Raw genomic sequence first — 20,908 nt, 5'->3', positions numbered from 1 at the left:
TGTGTTCATCCAGCTCTACACCTTGTTATCTCAGATTCTCCAGCATCTGCAGTTCCTACTATCTCCCCTCAGAATCTTCTCTGTTTCAATTCAGTCACTTCTAAACTCTAGAGGATACCGCCCCAACCTGTCTAACCTTTCCACATCAGACAATTTGCTCACTAAACTTGTAACTACAACCTACTTTCAAAAGAATTCTGCCACACAAGCTGAATATGACTGTTGCATGAGGGCTCTGGTTCTGAAAGAGTTAATGTTGAAGTTGTGTTAAGCTCCGCCTAATCTGATAATATCACATGGTTTTTGGTTACAGAACGGTAATGTCGTGCCTGAGATTCTGATGGAGGCAGATGCATCACTTCTGGTACCTGATAGTCTTGATGAATAATGTCTAACTAGTCAATGCAGCTCGTACCGATTGTCATCTTACCAAAAACAAACTGCACCTTGTAACTTAAGACAAGTGCCTTTTCTTGCTAAGACTCGCTGTCTCATTCTCGACCACTGATAATTAAACAGGAGCTGAGAGTCAGCACAGAAAGGAGTATCGGCCCTACCAGGCACTGTTTAAATGGAGATTGAACATTTGTTTTCAAAAGAATAGAAAGGAAGATTGGAAACAGTATTGTATCTCAACAATCTAGCTGCACAATATGATATGGTGAGCAGTGGTATGGATTGGAACTCAATGTAGATGCCGACCTGACATGAGGGTGATCTAACTGATGTATTTAAGATAATTAAGGGAGATAGAGGAGAAATTTTTCTTCCAATATCATGAAACACCCAAAGGTTCTTCACCTTATCGAACAGACTTTGACACCGAGCAACAAACGGAGATACTAGGACAAGTGAGCAAAAGTTTCCGCTAAAGGTGGGTTTTAAGGAGCACTTTACAAGGGAAGTAGGGAGACTGAGATGTGTAGACAAGGAATTCCAAAGTTTGGGATTGGGATATTTGAAAGATAAATGGCGCACTAATGAAAACTGTGGATATTCAAAAGGCCGGAATCACTGAAGTGCAGAGTGTTTTTGTAAGGCTGCAGGAGGTTACAAGCATGGGAGGGGTGAGGCCATGGTGAGATTTGGCAATAACGATGCGAATTTGAAGATTGCGGGTTGAAATTTAGGTCAGTGTGCAGATGGGTGATGGGTGAAAACAATATGGCATGGAGTAGGTTAAAGGCAACATAGTTGCCTGGCCTCCTCTATATCGGTGAGACCAAGCGGAGCTTTGTCGAACATCTACGCTCTGTACGCAACAAACAATAACACCTTCCAGTCGCGAAACATTTAAACTCCCCCTCCCACTCCCTGGGCGACATGTCCTCCAGTGTCACAATGACGCCGCCCGTAAACTGGAGGAGCAGCACCTCATATTCCGCCTCAGGAGCCTACAGCCTGATGGCCTAAACATGGAATTCACCAGTTTTAAAATCTCACCACCCCCGGCCTCATCCCATGACCAACCCGCCCTCTCATCCCTGCCTCCTTCACCTGACACAACCTGTCAAGCTTCTCTCCCACCCATCTTCCCCACCTATCCCACTGACCAATCCCCACCACTCCCTACCTGCACTCACCCATCACCATCTCACCTACCGTCCCCAGCCACACCCCTCCTCTCTCTATTTATTTCCCACTCCCTTCCCCCTCCCCATTTCTGAAGAAGGGCCCTGACCCGAAACGTCAACTTTTCTGCTCCTCTGACGCTGCCCGGCCTGCTGTGTTCCTCCAGCTCCACACCGTGTTATCTCAGACTCCAGCATTGGCAGTTCTTGCTATCTCAGAGTTGTGAGTGAGCTCAGGTTCCTGGCATTGTGCAAAGTCAGTGGGCAAGAACAAAATTGGGCAGGTGCCCACTTAGATCTGCTTCAAGCTCCCTGACCTGAAGTGGCTCAAGGACCACAGTGATTCGACTGGATGTATGAGCATGTTGGAAACACATCCCCTCAAATACCCTCAGCCTGTACTCACCACAGTGTTAGCAGGAGGTACGAACATACCAAGGATGAATGCTCCCAACAAAGGATTACTGATGACACTCATCACCGTGAAGGACCCCTAGAGTAATGTTTGAATAGTTTACATTAGACTACACCCGGAGACCAGATAGTTCATTTTGAATTTCTCTCCCCTCTCCCCACTCCAGTGCGACTGTCTGTTCTTTCCTGTCTGGCAGTTAAACACACCGTCATGCTGCCATTCTCACATTCTGATCACTTAATCTGAACTATCAACACCCTTCCTCCCCCAGCACTCCAGCACCCCCTACCCCCGCTGCCCCCCTCCACACTTCCTGTCAGCTCTGATGAAGAGTCTAGAAACATTAGCTTGTTTTCTCTCTCCATGGATGCTGCCCAACCCACATTGTTTTCAGTAAAGATTGAAGCATCTGCAATAATTTCCTCCAACAGATTGTTTTGAGTTTGAGCGCTGGTATTAAATTTGCCGTAATCGGTTTCATGCGAGAGATTTCGCCTGATTTTGGTTTCCACTGGAGCAAAGAAAAGCAGACAAAGTGTTCAACATATGACCAAACTGATACCCCCTCCCCCCCTCCTAGCTTTGTGACTTTACTCAGTCAAAAACTAAGGGCTAGGCTGTAAAAGCCTGTGACCTTGTAAATATCTGAAGAATGAATTCAAAACGCACTGTCCCTTAATTCACCAGTTCCCTGAATAGGAGAGTCAACACAGTCCAGAGCTGGAAGAACACAGCAGGTCAGGTAGCATCAGAGGAGCAGGCAGGGTGACGTTGTGGGCCTAGGCCCTTCATCAGGACTGGTGAAGGGTCTAGGCCCGAAACATTGACTCTCCTGCTTCTCTGATGCTGCCTGGCCTGCTGTGTTCCTCCAGCTCCACACTGTGTTGACTCCGACTCCAGCATCTGCAGATCTTGCTATCCCTGTGTAGGAGAGGCTGCAAAAACTGAGGTTACACTGAGCACGCAAACAATCAGTTTTCGACACTGCACGCTCCGTTCCCCCTGTCCAAATCCAAAGCCGTCCTATCACAGATAACAGCAGTGAACCCCCCGACCCACCTGGATGTCAACGTACCTGCAAGACCCCTCCTCCAAGCAGGGAAGACAATGCAGCAAAAATAATGCAGGCAGACCCATACAACAGGGCTGTACAAAACAAAGAACAACAGTTACAACACAAATGACAACAACTTGTACTTATGTCTAAAATCTCTACAATGTTGTAGCAGGCCATTCAGCCCATACCAACCCTCCGAACAGCATCCCACCCAGACCCACCCCCTACCCTATCCCTGCATTCTCCACAGCTAATCCACCTACGCTGCACATCTTTGGACTGTGGGAGGAAACCGGACCACCCAGCGGAAACAGGGAGAACACACAAGCTCCATACAGGTGATCACCGAAGGGCGGAATCGAACCCAGGTCTCTGGCACTGTGAGACAGCAGTGCTAACTACAGAACTACTGTACCGTCCTACTCAATGTGTGCCCTTTATGTTTTTAAAAAAATCCCAAAGTCCTTTAGAGGAGAAATGCCAGACCAAACTTTGTATTTCAGCCACCTCAGGATCGAGAAAAGCTTGGTCAAAATGTAAGTTTTAAACAGAAGCAGATAGGAGAAGAGAGACAGAGAGATTTCGGGCGGGAATTCTTGAACCAAGGGTCTATATAACGTTGATGCCAAGGTGGGCCTCAGAATTGTTGGCCTACATAGGTCCCTGAGGTTTTGAGGGCAGCCAGAAGTTACAGAAATTGGGGAAGGGGGACAGCCAGAAGTACATTGGGTATTTTCTTTCCAAAATTATTCATGACAGCTCTGGAAAAGTAAGCATTTATTGTCCATTCCTAAGTGTCGCTGAGAAGGTGGTGAGGAGTCTCATGCCTGAATCAGTGATGTATAAGTGCTGTAGATATACCCTCAATGGCATTAGGGAGGGAAGTCCAGGATTTTGACCCAGTGATGGTGAAGGAAGGGCGATAGATTTCCAAGTCAGGAAGGTGAGTGACTTGGAGAGGAACTTGCAGGGGATGGTGTTCCCATGTACCTGCTGCCTTCATCCTTCTGGGTATTGGAGATGCTACTTTGGAAGGTGCTCTGGAAGAAACTGTAGTGATTGGTTACACTGCTCATGTTGTATGTCTGCCGTCGCTGTGCAGTGGTAGCGGAGAGAGAGAACGTCGGGGGCAGTGGATGCATGCCACTCAAGCAGCTACTATGTCTCAAATGTTGTATGTATTGAGTGTAATTGCAGCTGCACCTATGGCGGCAAGCTGAGCGTATTCTATCACTGCTGGCTTATGCCTTGTGGACAGCTTTGTAGGGACAGTATGTGAGTTATTTGCCATACAATTCCTTGTCTCTGACTGACAGACTAGCCACATTATTAAATAAGTGGTCTATTTAAGGTTGTCAACAATGGTAACTTCCATAATTTTGACGGTTGGTGATTTGATGATGGCAAAACGGTTGAATGGGAAGAAGAGGTGCTTAGACTCTCCACTGTTGTAGATAGTCACTGCCTGTGTTGTGTCAGTACCCCTTGTCAATTATAGAGTCATAGAGTTGTAGAGCACGAAAACAGACCCATCGGTCCAACTTGTCCATGCTGATCAGATATCCTAAATTAATATAGTCCCATTTGCCAACATTTGGCCCATATCCCTCTAAACCCTTCCTATTCATGTACTCATCCCGATGCCTTTTAAATGTTGTAATTGAACCAGCCTCCACCACTTCCTCTGGCAGCTCATTCCATACACACACCACCCTCTACGTGAAAATGTCACCCCTCAGGTCCCTTTTAAATCTTTCCCCTCCCACCTTAAACTTATGCCTTCTAGTTTTAGACTCCTCACCCCTGTGAAAAGGACCTTGGCTTTCACCCTATCCATGCTCCTCATGAGTTTATAAACCTCTACAAGGTCACCCCTCAGCCTCCGACGATCCAGGGAAAATAGCCTCAGCCTATTCTCCCTGTAGCTTAAACTCTCCAACCCAGCAACATCCTTGCAAATCTTTTCTGCACCTTTCAGGTTTAACATGTTTCCTGTAGCATGGAGACCAAAATTGAATGATGTATTCTAAAAGTGGCCTAAACCAATGTCATGACTCCAATCTTCTCTCAAACTCCTTAATGATGTACTCACCTCATCTCCAAAACTGAGTTCTAGTTCATGTGTGCACCAAGATTTTGTGTAGTTTCTAGCCGACTGATCTTACAGAACCTAAACTCTGTTGATGACTGGATTAGTGGTGAGTAGGGGTCACTTGATAACACAGACAACCCTCACTCTGCGGATGACTGGGAATATGCTTCTTGACTCGGATTGGAGTTGTCCCAATTTTTGTGGACAGGATATATCAGGGACATTTTCCAGTTTGTTGGGAATCAAATCCACTGGTCACTGATGTCTGTGCTCTGCAGACTCAGAAGGAGGCCAGGCAACACACCTGGTTGCAAATGATTGAACCTTGACCTTTGCCCTCGCATGCTGGGCTCTGCCCTCATTGAGAAGGTCATTTGAACCTGAAGCCAACTCCGTGCTGAAACCCTGTCATTCATCATAGACTTGACTGAACGAAAATCATCTTCGGAGAAAGGTGAATGAGCAGAGGGAAGATGTCCAACAAGATAAGGCCTTTCCTGACCTTCAGGATGAACATTGAAAAAACTTAAGGATGTCAATGTGACATTGTATTATTCATCCGTGACCAGCCACATTCCACAGATAATATTTCCTGGAACCAGAGAAGCTCTTGATCATCTGTTTCACTTGTGCTGATGACCTGCAATCCTGGCATTAACCAATTATGTCTCCAGCTTTCACTGGGAAGATTGGATAGAATTACAAGGGATTAACAGCCCAACCGGCCCAAATAATTGTTTACACCTACCACAAACCTTCAAATCACATTCTTCTTTTCCCTAACCACTCATTGTGGTTACAAATTCTGTATTCTCGAAATTCTCTGGGTAAAGCTGTTTCTCTAACTTCCTCTTTCAAATGACTTGTGACTATTTTATATTTTTGGCATGCGGTTCTGGTCTCCCATAAATGTCAACATCTTGTCTATTTCTACCCAGTCAAACCCCTTCCTAATTTTAATGGCTTCTATTAGGTCACCCATTGGCTTTCTCTTTTCTAAAGAAAAGAAGTCATGTCTTTCTTCCTGACACACATTTCTGTCTCATCTTTCTCAAAGTTTTTGCACCCTTCCCAGTGCCTCTACTTCCTTAATGACGTACAGCCATAGAGCCATACAGCAGGGAAGCAGACCCTTCAGCCCAACTCGTCCACACCAACAATGATGATTCCAAACTAATCTGGTCTCACTTCCCTGTGTTTGGGCCATATCCCTCCAAACCAGTCCAATCCATGTACTTATCCAAATGTCATAGATCATAGAATCCCTACAGTGTGGAAACAGGCCCTTCGGCCCAACAAGCCCGCACCGACCCTCAGAGCATCCCACCCAGACCCAGCCCCCGATAACCCACCTAATCTACACAATCCCTCAACATTATGGGCAATTTAGCACAGCCAATTCACCCTAACCTGCACATCTTTGGATTGTGGGAGGAAACCGGAGCACCCGACGCAGACACAGGGAGAATGTGCAAACTCCACACAGACAGTCGTCCAAGGGTGGAATCGAACCCAGGTCCCTAGTGCTGTAGGCAGCAGAGCTAACCACTGCGCCGCCCAAATGTCTTTTAAATGCTGTAACTATACCTGCATCCACCACTTCCTCTGGCAGTTCATTCCACACATAATCCACTCTCTACGTAAAGAAGTTACTCCTCAGGTCCTTTATAAATCTTTCTCCTCTCACCTTAAAAATATGCCCCCGACTTTTGGGCTCCCCCAACCCAGGGAAAAGACCCTTGCTATTAACCTTATCTATGCCTCTCATGATCTTATAAACCTCCATAAGGTCACCCCTCAATCTCCTACACTCCAGTGAAAAAAGTCCCCACCTATCAAACCCCTCATTCCCGGCAGCATCCTGGTAAATATTTTCCGAACCCTTTCCAGTTTAAAAATATCCCTCCCACAGCAGGATGACCAGAACTGTACACAGTACTCCACAAGAGGCTGCACCATACTTTCACTGCTCAATGGAGACATAACATTCAGTTGGAATGCAGACTCAGGGTTTTTTTTTAATTTGTGGCCTTACATTTCATTGAGTGTGGAGCTGAAACCTAGAATCACCAACGAACTGTATGTTTTGAATATTAATGAGTACTTTTGGAACCCCTTGAAACCATGAATAAGTTTGTACTGCAACATGACTCACATTTCCACTCCTTCAGATATTGTCTGAAGCAAACACTCCCAAGGGAGGGACAGCACAGGGTTAGATTCAGAGTAAAGTTCCCTCTACACTATCCGCTTTCAAACATTCCCAAGGCAGGGACAGCACATGGTTACATACAGGGTAAAGTTCCCTCTACACTATCCCCTTTCAAACACTCCCAGGGCAGGGACAGTACAGTGTTAGATACAGAGTAAAGTTCCCTCTACACTATCCCCTTTCAAACATTCCCAAGGCAGGGACAGTACAGTGTTAGGTACAGAGTAAAGTTCCCTCTACACTATCCCCTTTCAAACACTCCCAAGGCAGGGACAGCACAGGGTTACATACAGAGTAAAGTTCCCTCTACACTATCCCCTTTCAAACACTCCCAGGGCAGGGACAGCAGAGGATTACATATAAAGTAAAGTTCCTTCTACACCGTCCTCATCAAGCACTCCCAGTGCAGAGAGAGCATAGGGTTAGATACAGAATAAAATTCCCTTTACATTGTCTCCCTCAAACACTCCCAGGACAGGCACAGTATGGAATTTAATGCAGAGTAAAGCTCCCCCTACACTGTTCCCATTTAACCTGTTGACCAATGCCCAGTTTGGGATCTGCCAGGGTCACTCAGCTCCTGCCCTCACTGCAGCCTTGGTTCAAACACGTTCAGAAGAGCTGAATTCCAGAGAGGAAATAAAGGTGGTAGACTTTGACATAATGACAGTGTTAGACTGATTGTGGTAGCAAGAAGCCCCAGCAAAACTGGAATCAATGGGAATAATCGGGGGGGGCAGGTCTCCACAGGTTGCTGTCATATCTGGCACATAGGAAGATGGTTGTAGTTCCTGGAGGTCAGTCATCTCAGCTCCATGACCTCTGTGCGGGTGTTCGTCAGCATGGGGGGGAGAGTGAGAGCATGTGTGGAAAGCTGCCAGCATGGATTGACTGCAGAAGGACTATATTGTTTATCTTTAACTTTATTTCCCTAATTTATACTATGGAGAACTGAAATATAGAACTTTCAGATTTTTTCTTTATTTCTCTATTCTTGTACCCAATTTATTTTAGTACCTAACGTTTGTAACCAGGAACTTTGCACCAAAGATGGCTGCATGTTTGGTGCTATTCTCACCGTACTCCTGTACTTGAGTACAGGTGACAATGATGGGCTTGAAAGGATTTTGGAGAGGGAGGGGAGGATCCAGTTGTTGTGATCCACGTCAGGACAAACAACACAGGCAAGGCTAGAAAAGAGGACTTGGTTAGGGATTGTCGGGACTGGGAACAAGAACAGGTCCTCAAGAGCTATAGTCTCCTGATTACTGTCCGAGCCATGTGCAAATTGGCATAGGGACATGAGAATAAGGGAAGTAAACATGTGGCTAAGGGAGTGGTGCGGGAAAGAGGGGTTCCTTTCCACAGGGCACTGGCATCAGTATTGGAACAGGAGAGATCTGTACCATGGGGACAGTCTGCACCTGAACCAAGCTGGGACCAATGTTCTAACAAAAAGGGTTAAATAGGGCGGTCAACGCGATTTTAAACTAGAAAGTTGGTGGGGGAAGCGGAAGGGTAAAACTCCAAGAATTGTAATGGTCAATGTGAAACAAAGCAGGTTAACATCCGTAGGGGTGGGATTCAACTACATTGAAAAGTATGAAAAAAGTGAAAAGAAAGGAGACCTCAGGAGAGGTTATTAAAGTCTCCAGCACAGACACAAGATAGGACAGAATGTTTGGAAAGGGTTAGGAAGCAAACTTCAAGCACACTGGATAAATGAGTGACAATGAGAAGTGGGACAGTTAATACAGGACTGGAGGTGTTATATCTGAATGCACACAGTGTAAGGAATAAAGTAAATGAGCTTGTGGCACAGATCGAAATTGGCAGGTATGACATGGTAGGCAAGGGGACCAGGACTGGGAGCTAAATATCCAAGGATATACATCTTATAGAAAAGACAGGCAGGTGGGCAGAGGGTGTGGGGTTGCCTTATTAGTAAGAAATGAAATTAAATCAATAGTAAGAAACAAAGAAGGGTCAGATGGTATAGAATCTGTGTGGGTAGAGCTGAGGAACCTCAAAAGGTAAAAAAACCATAATGGGAGTTTATGTATAGGCCTCCAAACAGTAGCAATAGTGTTGTCATGGTAGGGGATTTTAATTTTCCTAACATAGAATGGGACTGCCATAGTGTCAAGGGCTTAGATGGGGTGGAATTTGTTAACTGTCTTCAGGAAAGTTTCCTCAAGCAGTACACAGAGGGTCCTACTTGGGAAGGGGCAAAACTTGACCTACTCCTGGGAAATAAGGCAGGACAGGTGACTGAGGTGACACTTTGGGACCAGTGACTATAGTTCTATGAATTTTAAAACAGTTATGGAGAATGACAAAATTAGTCCACAGGTTCAAGTTCTAAATTGGGGCAAGGTGAATTTTGATGGAATTAGGCAGGAGCTTGCAGGAGTTGATTGGAATAGTTTGTTTGCAGGCAAAGGGACTTCTGGCAAAGTGGGAGGCCTTTAAAAGTGTGATAGCTAGAGTTTAAGGGTTATATGTTCCTGTGAGGGTGAAGGGCAATGTTAGCAGGAGTAGGGAACCCTGGATGACAAGAGATATTGAGATTTTGGCCGGAAAAAAGAAGGAGGCATGGCTCAGGAGCAGGAAGCTGGGATCAAGGGAGTCCCTGGAGGTATATAGGGGATACTGGAGTTTACTGAAGAAGGAAGTCAGGAGGGCAAAAAGGGAGCATGAGAAACCTTTGTCTGAGAAGATTAGGGTGAGTCCAAAGAGATTCTTTAAGTATATTAAAGGAAAAAGAATAACGATAACGAGAATGGGATCCCTCAAGGACCAAAGTGGACCAATCTATGTGTGGAACTGTAGGAGATGATTATTTCTCCTATATGTTTACATGGAGAAAGACATGAAGACTTGGGAACTTGGGGAAGCTTGTACTGATATCTTGGGGTCAGTCCATATCACAGTAGTGGAGGTGTTGAAGGTATTAGAAAATATGAAGGTGGATAAATCACCTGGCACTGACCAGATATATCCAAGAGCCCTGCAAGAGACTGGAGAAGAAATTGTGGGGGGCCCTGGCTGATATATTTCCATCGTTGTTCGCCATTAGTGAGGTCCTGGAAGACTGGAGGGTAGCGAATGTTGTGCCCTTATTCAAGAAGGGCTGAAAAGAAAAACCTGGGAACTATAGACCAGTAAGCTTAATATCTGTGGTAGATAAGTTACTTGAGAAGATTCTGAGGGATAAGATATATATGCATATGGAAAAGACAGGTTTTGATTAGGAGTAGTCAGCATGGCTTTGTTCGTGGGAGATCATGCCTCACAAATTTGTTAGAGTTCTTTGATGAAGTGACCAGGAAGGTTGATGAGGGCAGGGCAGTAGGCATAGTCTGTATGGATTTCAGTAAGGTCTTTGGTAAGGTTCCATGTGGTAGGCTGCTCTGGAAGGTTAGATCACATGGAATCCAGGGAGAGCTGGCAAATTGGATACACAATTGGCTTGATGGTAGGAAGCAGAGGGTAATAGTGGAAGGATGCTTGTCAGACTGGAAGCCTGTGACTAGTGGTGTGCTCAGGGGTCAGGGTTGGACCCATTGCTGTTTGTTATGTATATCAATGATTTGAATGAGAATGTAAGGGGCATGATTCGTAAGTTTGCGGATGACACTAAAATAGGTGGTGTTGTGGACAGTGAGGAAGGTTATCAGAAATTGCAGCAGGATCTTGATCAGCTGGGTGAGTGGGCTGAGAAATGGCAAATGGAGTTTAATATAGATAAGTGTGAGGTGTTGCATTTTGGAAAGTTAAATGAAGGTAGGAGTTTCCTGGTGAATGATAGGGCCTTAAGGAATGGAACAGGGGGACCTTGGAGTTCAGGTGCACAGTTCTCTGAAAGCAGAGTCACGGGTAGACAGAGCAGTGAAGAAGGCTTTTGGCACACTGGCCCTTATCAACCAGGGCATTGAGTATAGAAGTTGAGAAGTTATGTTGCAGTTTTACAGGGCATTGGTAAGGTTGCACTTGGAGTATTGTGTTCGGTTTTGGTCACCTTGCGATAGGAAGGATGTTATTAAACTGGAAAGAGTCCAGAAGAAATTTACAAGGATGTTGCCAAGACTCAAGAGACTGAGTTATAGGGAGAGGTTGGACAAGCTAGGATTTTTTCTTTCGAGCGTAGGAGGCTGAGGGGGGATCTGTCTAAGCTCATGAGAGGCATGGCTAGGTGAATACACTCAGTCTTTTTCCCAGGGTTGGGGAATCGAGGACTAGAGGGCATGAGTTTAAGGTAAGAGGGAAAAGACTACATGGGAACCTGAAGGGCAACGTTTTTACACAAATGATGGTACGCATATGGAATGAGCTGCCAGCGGAAGTGGTCAAGGTGGGTACATTAACAACATTTAAAAGGTTTTTGGATGAATACATGGATAGGAAAGGTTTAGAAGGAAATGGGCCAAGTGCAGGGAAATGGGGTTAACGTGGATGGACACTTTGGTTGACATGGACCAGTTTGGGCCAAAGAGCCTGTCTCTGTGCTGTAGGACTCTATGGATGTATGAGAAGTTGCTAGAAAAACTGAAAGGATAAATCACCTGGACCAGATGGACTACACCCCAGGGTCTGAAGGAGGTAACTGAAGAGATAGTGGAAGTGTTAGTGGTGATCTTTCAGGAATCACTGGAATCAGGGTCTGGAAAAATGGCTAATGTAACCCTCCTGTTTAAGAAGGGAGTAAGGTAAAAGATGGAAATTACAAGCTGATTAGCCTGACATCAGTCGTGGGTAAGATTTTAGAGTCCATTGTGAAGGATGAGATTTCTGAATACGTGGAAGTGCATGGTAAAACAGGGCAAAGTCAGCATGTCTTCATCAAGGGGAGGTCATGACTGACAAATCTATTAGAATTCTTTGAGGAAGTAATGAGCAGGGTAGACCAAGGAGAGCCAATGGATGTTATCTACCCGGAGTTCCAGAAGGCCTTTGATAAGGTGCTACACAGGAGGCTGCTGAGTAAGATAAGGGCCCATGGTGTTAGAGGCAAGGTGCTAACATGGATGGAAGATTGGCTGTCTGGCAGAAAGCAGAGAGTGAGGTTAAAAGTGGTCGGTAGTTAGGAAAGCAAATACAATGTTAGCTTTGAGGACTAGAATATAAAAGCAAGGGTGTACTTCTAAGGCTTTATGAAGCTCTAGTCATAGCACATTTAGAGTGTTGTGAGCAATTTTGGGTCCCATACCTCAGTAAAGATGTACTGGCCCTGGAGCAGGTCCAGAGGAGGTACATGAGAATGATCCCAGGAATGAAAAGATTAACGTATGAGGAACATTTGATGACTCTGCGTGTGTACTTGATGGAGTTTAGAAGGATGAGGGGGGATCTAATTGAAATTTACAGAATACTGAATGGCCTGGACAAAGTGGATGTTGGGAAGATGCTTCCATTGGTCAGAGAGACTAGGACCCAAGGGCACAGCTTTAGAGCAAAGGGAAGACCTTTTAGAACAGAGATAACAAGAAACTTCTTCAGCCAGAGGATGGTGAATCTATGGAATTCACTGCCACAGAAGGCTGTGGAGGCCAGGTCATTGAGTATATTTAAGACAGAGATAGATAGGTTCTTGATTATCAAGGGTATCAAGCGGGAGAATAGAGTTGAGAAACTTTACAGCTATGATTGAATGGCAGAGCAGACTCGATGGGGCAAATGGTCTAATTTCTGCTCCTGTGCCTTATGGTCTAATTCTAATTCTAATTCTAATGCTAGTTCTAGTTCTAATTCTATTTCTAATTCTATTTCTATTTCTAATTCTAATTCTAATTCTAGTTCTAATTCTTATGTCCTGAGCCCAACTACCAATGCACGGTCGCAGCAGCATGCACCATCTACAAGATGCATTGCAGCAACTCATCACAGCCCCTTCAATTGAACCTTCCCAACCTGCAACTTCTACCATCTCGAAGAATAAGGACAGAAGGTACACAGCAACAGTGCAAGTTGCAAGCTCTCCTCCATAACACAAGTGGTCCTGGTATGGAACAATGTCACCTTTCTTCGTTGTGGCTGGGTCAAAATTCTGGAACGCCCTCCTAACCTGCGCTGTGGGTGAACCAGCACCACATGGACTGCAACCTTTTGAAGGGCAGTTAAAGATGGCCAACAAATTCTGGCCTAGCCTGTGGTATCCACATCCCATGAACAAATTTGAAAAAAATCAAGAGAACGAAGGGATTCGGAGAGAATGCAGTTAAGTGGAGTTGCAGTAGGAGATTAGGAATGATTATATTAAATAGCAAAGTAGACCTACAATTTCACTTGGCCTTTTCCTGCTCTGGTTTCTCATGTTCTTAAGCAACAGACTGTGCTATAGAGTAATGGAAATTGAATCTGCCTTTGCTAATTATGATTGATTAATTCTTGGTGTAACCTAGCTCCCACAGATTGGTACATTGTTAACATGCAGACAGACACTTACACAATCCTTTGGATATTAGAATTAACTTCCTTTCAGACAATACTTTCTGCCTGGGTTTGATTATGTCCTCCACAGTACATGCAGCCATAGCGTTGATACTGGTTGATACTGTGCTGTAAAGAAAATAGCATTTTAAGGTGTGGTCTCAAATCGCAATGACATACAATAACGGATAAGACGCTGACCCTTGTGTCAGAAACGACTAGCTTTGAACCACACAAGGAAGTAGAACGGACTGATATTCCAGAGAGGGAATATTGGAAAAACAGTCCTTCAGGTGAGAAGTGAAACTGAGATCTTATCTGCTTGTCAGACGGACGCCAAACCTCAGATTGCACAAGTAGAGGATCAGGAAGCTGTCCTGGTCAACTTGCATCCCTCAGTCCACAGCGACAAAACCATCATTCATCTCAGAGTTGTTTGCAGGATGTTACTGCCTAATTCCTGCACCAGCTGTGGTTACCATGAAGCACTCACCTTCTCAACCTCTCCCCTCACCTGAGGTGTGGTGACCCTTAGGATAAAACACCATCAATCATCTCTTTATAATGAGAGAACACTGTGGTCCTCTGGGGCTTTGATGAATTAGTCGAGGTATTACGTTACAAGATGAACAATACCTGAGAGTTTTAGCACAGCTTTCCCAATCTCCAGGCATTCAATAATACTGAACATTTTGTGAATAACTGATTGGTAACTGAATTCCTGAGTTAGTGAAAGATAGATACTCTTTTAGGTAAATAGAGCAACAGGGAAGTGATGGCCTAATGGTATTAATGCTAGATTTGAAAACCCAGACAACGTGTGGGGACCTGGGTTCACATCTCACCAAGGCAGATAGTTGAATTTGAATTCAATTAAAATATCTGGAATTAGGAATCTTTAATAACTATGAATTGATTGTCAGGAAAAACCCATCTGGTTTACTAGGACCCTTTAGAGAAGGAAACTGGCATGGCCTACTCCAGATCCACAGCAAGGTAGTTGACTCTTAACTGCCCTCTGGGCAATTAGGGATGGGCAATAAATGCTGCCTGGTCAGCAATGTGAATGAATAAAGGGGGAAAAAAATAAACAAAATTCCATAGACAGCAATACAAAAGCTAATCAGTTAATCTGATATTAATAATGCAGGTTGAGGGAGAAAGTGTTGCTCCAGACACTGAGGGTCCTTGCAGCTTTCCTGTAGAAAGACTATCACAGAATCTTTAACATAGACCTTAATGGCCAGGGAACCCCAGTTATTATCAACCTCTGTCGTGTTGTGCTCCCTCAGTGCATCACTGGATGTGGACTACATCGATTTTAATTTTATTCATTCTTGGGATATGGTTATGGCCGGCTGGGCCAGCATTTATTGCCCATCCCTAACTGCCCTTGAGGTGGCAGCAGTGAGCTGCCTATTTGAGCTGCAATGACATTCAGGAGGGAGTTCTAGGATTTTGACCCAATGACACTGAAGGAGCTGAGATAAATTTCCAACACAGGAAGGCCTCACTTACAAGCTCAAATCCTGGAGTGGGACTCAAACCCATTCATGCAAGAGTTGCCAACTGCCTCACCGATTTTATCCCCATGGAGAAAAGCAGCAAAGTCATGGGGGCAATAGTCATGTCTTAGTCTTGAAAAGATGTGAATGAATATCCAGGAATTGTCCTCCTGTCACCATCGTCAGATCGCCAACGCCACAGCAAAAGATGCAGATGTAAGGATGGAGGTCCACCTTCACCTTCTCAGAGCTCTGAGAGAGGGTTAATAGGCACCTGCTCTGCCCATTTCATACACAACGAAATTCAGGAAAGCCAACTCTTATGATGCTGAATATAAATTCATGTAGTACCTCAATGTCCCACTGAACGCTGCAGAAAGGAACAATCCTGGAACTCCAGGGTAGTTCTGAAAGATATCCAGCACCATGAATGGCATCATCTGCAAGTAGAAAGAAGGTCTTAGATAAACCAATCAAGGACACCCAGGTGTCACTGCACATTCCCCTTTTCTTTATTTCAGAAAATACTTTATCCATAAAAAATATTTTTATATCCATACATAGTAAAGAGACCAATTCAGTTCTGCACAGTCTTTACATGTAGAAACAAACATACATCGGAGTTTGACTTTCCTGACCGTTCCAACAAACAAACTCAAGGCATTTCTTACCTATGTAACATATTCTTTATTTGAGGCACTGGGAGGGTCCAATAACTGAACAGACCCCCATTTAATTTCAGCAGAAAGACTTCAGACAATGGTCTTTCCCCACTGCACTTTAGCAGCAGCTGCCCCAAGCTTTAATGCAACGCTCTGGAAGACCAACAAGTTTTGGGTAGACCAGAGTGTCTTTCACCAAACTGATGGCCCTCCAGGCGCAGTTGATGCTTGACTCTGTGTGAGTCCCGGGAACAGACTGTATAGCACAGAGTCCCCCGTTGTGGAGCTGCTCAGGACAAATCTTGACACAAACCACTGCATCTTCCTCCAGAGTTCCTTTGTAAAGGTACATTCCAGCAGGAGGGGTGGGACAGTTCTCAATTTCTCCCGCAGCAGCCACTTTGAGGGCAGCGTGTGGTGGCACAGAGAGTCTGGGTGTATATGAAGGATCTCACAGATGGTGTCCTTCTCACCACCAACCAGGCAATGTACTTGGTACTTGGTTCTGGTGAGGAGGCATTCTGCTGAATGACTGTGACAGTTGGCTCAGGGAACCACACGACAGGACCCAGCCTCTCCTCTTCCTGCTGGCTCCCAAGGATACTATGTGCTGATCACTTCTTGATGGACTTGTGGTCAAAGGTTTTTCTCTTTACAAATTTCCCCATGAGGGACAGCTGATACAGAATGGTCCAACTACTTGGAACGTTCCACAGCAATGAGGCCCACCCCATCCTGCACAACACCGGGGACATATAGAACCTCAGTATGTAGAGACACTTGGTGTTTGTGCATCGAGGATCTGCCCACACACACCCAAAGGTGACCATCCCTCCCTTAGCCAGAGTTTTGTACATGGTGTTCCTACAGACACTGTCCATCTTAGACCTCCAGATGAACTGGAAGATGGCTCGGGTGACTGCAGCAGCGCAGTTTCGGGGAATCGGCCAGACCAGCACCATGTACAAAAACAGAGAGAGTACCTCACACCTAATGAGCAGGTTTTAGCCAGGAATAGAGAGGGAGCAGTGCTCCCAAAATACCAGTTTCTGCCTCACTTTGACAATAACCTCCTCCCAAGATTTAGTGCACCCCAGCACCTCTGAACCATATTCCCAACACCTCCAGGTAGTCTGCCCTCACAGCGAAGGGGATAAAGATTTGGTCGGCCCAGTTCCTAAAGAACAAGGGCCTCATTCTTGCCTCGATTTCCGTTGGCTCCCGAGGCCAGTTCGAATCGTCACAGATGCTCATGAGCGTGTGCACTGACAGCAGGTCAGAGCAGAAAATGGTGATGTCATCCATGTACAGGGAGGACAAACAATGGTGCCAGAGACAGGAGAGAGAGGGGACCCTCGCCTCCTTTCTCCTTGAATACCTTCAGGAGATGCTCACATTGCTTCATGCTCTGGGAGGTCATTTCTAAGTAGCTCCCGGTGGGGAAATCCTGCAATCAGAAAATATCTGTTGCTTGGAACCCAGAGCAATCCGGGAGAACTTTCCTCACAAGGAAGGTCTAGTTGACCAGTGATCCTTCCTGCACCTTCTTCACAGTCACCCTGACTGTATTGCAGAGCCCCTGGCCTAGGGTGGGGGGCACTAGCAGAGGCCATAGCTTTGGTTGGCTGAATTGGCATTGGACTGAAACCAGTATAAAGATCCACCAATTGCAGCTCATATTCAGCTCACAGTCACGATCCAGCAACGATCTCAAGATTTGCTAGTGATGAAAGTTCTCAGCTCAGACTCATCCTGGGAGAAACATTTTCTGGATCATGGATTTTCCCTGCCCAGTAATTTCTTTTCTTCATTTCAAAAATATACATCATTCATAAAAAATCTCTTTGTATATATACATTGTCACAAAGGCAGTTTGGTTCTGTGCGGTTGTGTATCAAGTAAATACACAAAACATTAGACTTTGACTCTATCCAAAAAACAAAACGCCTCTCTTACACATACAATACTAATATTTACATACATTTACGGCACCAGGAGGGTCTGATAACTGAATGGATCCCCATTTACCTTCAGCAGGAAGACCTCAGACAGTGGTCTTTCCCCACTGTGCCTTCGCAGCAGCTGCTCCAAGCTTTACTGCATCCCTCAGCACGTAGTCCTGGAACCCTCTCTCAATTTACAGCAACTCAGTTAACAATCTGCCTCCCTCCTCTTGCTCCCAAATTGGATAACCTCACATTGATCCACGTTATACTGCACCTGTCTATGCATTGCGCATTCACTCAGCCTGCCCCCATCACACTGAAACTTCTCTGCATCCTCCTCACAGCTCACCCTCCCTCCAGCTTAATGGAGATATTACATTTAGTTCCGTCATCTAAATCATTCACATATATTGTGAATAGCTTGGGTCCTAGCTCTGGTTCCCGCAGGACTCCACTGCTCACCGCCTGTCAATCAGAAAGAGACCCATTTATTCTTACCTTTTCTGATGAAGGGTCTAAGCCCGAAACGTCAGACTTTCTGCTCCTATGATACTGCTTGGCCTGCTGTGTTCATCCAGCCCTGCACCTTGTTGTCCCTCATTTATTCTTACTCTTTTGTTCACTGGCTGCTATCCAGTTCTCCAACCATCTCAATATGCAACCTCGAATCTTATGCATTTTAATTTTACACACTAATCTCTTATATGAGACTTTGTCTAAAACTTTCTGAGTGTCCAAATAAACCACATCCACTGGCTCTTCCAGATTAATTCCATGAGGTACATTCTTGGAGAATTACAGCAGCTTCCTCAACCACGATAACCCCTTTTGTAAATCCATGCTAGCTCTGTCCGATGTCATGCTTTTCCAAATGCTCAACTACCAAATCTTTTATCATGGACTCTAACATTTTCCCCATGCTGGCATTAGGCTGACTGGTCTATAATTCCTGTAGATAATAAAAATGCCTATACTGTATATATGTGTGTATATAAAACATATGTATGTATAGTATATGTCTATAATAAATGTACATATAATGCATAGGTATGTATTGTGTGTGTCTATATATATGTAAAAATATGTGTGTGTGGGTGTGTGTATAATATATGTCAGCATAATATATACATATGTATAATGTACAGACTGTAATAAAGCTCCTTTGCTTTTCAAGCCGCTCACCCACCTCCTGCACTGGTTGTGTTTCTGGGATAGAATGTTACAGCACAGAATCCATTCAGCCCATCATGCTACTGCCAGCCCTCACAAGAAGAAATTCATGGTCTAGGCCGCTCCCATTCCCTCCCCACCTTACTCCTCGGCCCATTGCCCCATAGCAAAGAAACTGGGGCTGGGGTGAAGGAGAAACCGAAGAAGCTGCAGGTGCTGTAAACCAGAAACCAAAACAGAAACCGGTGGAAAAGATCAGCAGGTCTGACAGAGCGGTTCTGAGGAAGGGTCACCCGACCCGAAACAGTAACTCTGGTTTCTCTCCACAGATGCTGCCTGCTCCTGCTGAGCTTTTCCAGCAATTTCTGTTTGTGTTTCTGGGGTGAAGGAGTTTGTGCAGAGCGGGGAAGGGCTGATGGATAAATACAGGTATCTTTCTGATGTAAATGCTACACCAGACTTTCTCCTTCAGCCTTGTCATTGTGTGTTAGACTCACCTGGTCAGGTGCAGTGACGTGTCCTGCTTTGACAGGATCACAGTCCCTGTACAAGGCGAACAGAATGATCCCACAGGTCGCTGCACTCGTCACTATCATCCACAGCCCAACTTGGTTCACAAGGATAGCGCTGGAAACAAACACAAGCAGGTTTCAGCCATTTCACAATCTTTCACGCTTCAAGTGCTCTCCAGTTCCCTCTCAAACACGAGACGACAAATGGAAACAGAGCGTCACACTGTGTGGGAGAGACAGAATGTTTACCCACTCTCTGCACGCCTTTTCATCCTGAAACTGAGGAAATGGTTGAAGAAACAGCGAGATCTCTCTGAGAGAACTGTAGAGAGGTAATGGAGTCAGCCAAGTGCTTTTAGCATCTTGCAATGGTTCATGAAGCGCAAAAGATTGGCTGAATTGAGAGCCCCTTTTCGAGCTTCTTACAAGATTATTTCCTTAATGAAGCAAAGTCCAATACTGACAGTCCAAGCTGTCAGTCAGGCAAGTGTTCCCAGCACCTCATTCCCCTTCAGTCACCTTAAAGTCTACTATGAGGCTAACGCTTCATGCAGAGATCAAACCTGGAAGCAGGAAACAGGCATGACGCAACTGCATGAGAGCTAAGGACAAAAGCATCCTAAAGGAGGAAAGAGAGAGAGAAAGAGAGCGCCTGCCTGCCTTTGAAAAAATAATCAGCCTTTTTGGACATGGTCTGAGCAACATCTGGATTGTGTTTCAGACCAATGCATTGTTGTCTCTTCTTGTTAAAAAAAACAAATGAACAGGAGGAGGCCACTTGATCATTCAAGCCTTCCCTGCCATCCAATACAGTTATGGCTGGCCTATCTCTGCAGTACCTCCTTGCCTTAGAGGCTGTGAGATCTGTAGAGAAGGTTAATTAGGATGCTCTTGGGTATGGAGGGACTGTCGTATGAGCAGAGATTGAGAGTTGCACTTGTATTCATTGGAATTTAGCAGAATGAGAGATATTCTTACTAAAACATTAAAAAAAATTGTTAGGGGACTTGACAGGGTACATGAGAAATTGTTTCCCTCTGTGGAAGAGCCTAGGACCACAGTCATAAATCTGTGGAATTCCTTATTACAGAGGGCTGTCCTTAAGTATGTTCAAGGCTGAAACAGACAGGTTGTTAATCAGGAAGGGGAATCAAGGACTATGGGAAAAAGGCAGGGAAGTGGAGTTGAGGATTATCAGATCAGCTATGGTCTCATTGAATGGAGCAGCAGATCCGATGGGCTGAATGGACAACTCCTGCTCCTACGTCTTTTAGTTTGAGGCCGGCAGATTAGTAAATTTACTTCAGTCTTGATGCAAGTCTTCTTCAACACAATTT

The 20,908-nt window shown here is 45.0% G+C and overlaps 1 protein-coding gene across 1 annotated transcript in view; it reads right to left on the bottom strand.

Moving 5' to 3' along the window:
- slc5a5 (solute carrier family 5 member 5) overlaps positions 1 to 20,908 on the bottom strand; it is a 113,528-nt gene that overhangs the window by 10,651 nt on the left and 81,969 nt on the right. Inside the window, exons 7-11 of the mRNA XM_048613941.1 lie at positions 19,557 to 19,686; positions 15,633 to 15,721; positions 13,793 to 13,905; positions 3,062 to 3,132; positions 1,978 to 2,064 (exon numbers count right to left, since the gene is read on the bottom strand). Of these exons, the coding sequence (XP_048469898.1) occupies positions 1,978 to 2,064; positions 3,062 to 3,132; positions 13,793 to 13,905; positions 15,633 to 15,721; positions 19,557 to 19,686 (490 nt within the window). The remainder of the gene's footprint in view (positions 1 to 1,977; positions 2,065 to 3,061; positions 3,133 to 13,792; positions 13,906 to 15,632; positions 15,722 to 19,556; positions 19,687 to 20,908) is intronic.

Source organism: Rhincodon typus, chromosome 29 (genome assembly GCF_021869965.1).
Source record: "Rhincodon typus isolate 14 chromosome 29, sRhiTyp1.1, whole genome shotgun sequence".
Taxonomy (NCBI): Eukaryota; Metazoa; Chordata; class Chondrichthyes; order Orectolobiformes; family Rhincodontidae; genus Rhincodon; species Rhincodon typus.
The sequence above is the reverse complement of the archived record's forward strand: the minus strand, read 5'-3'. Positions and strand labels throughout refer to the sequence as shown.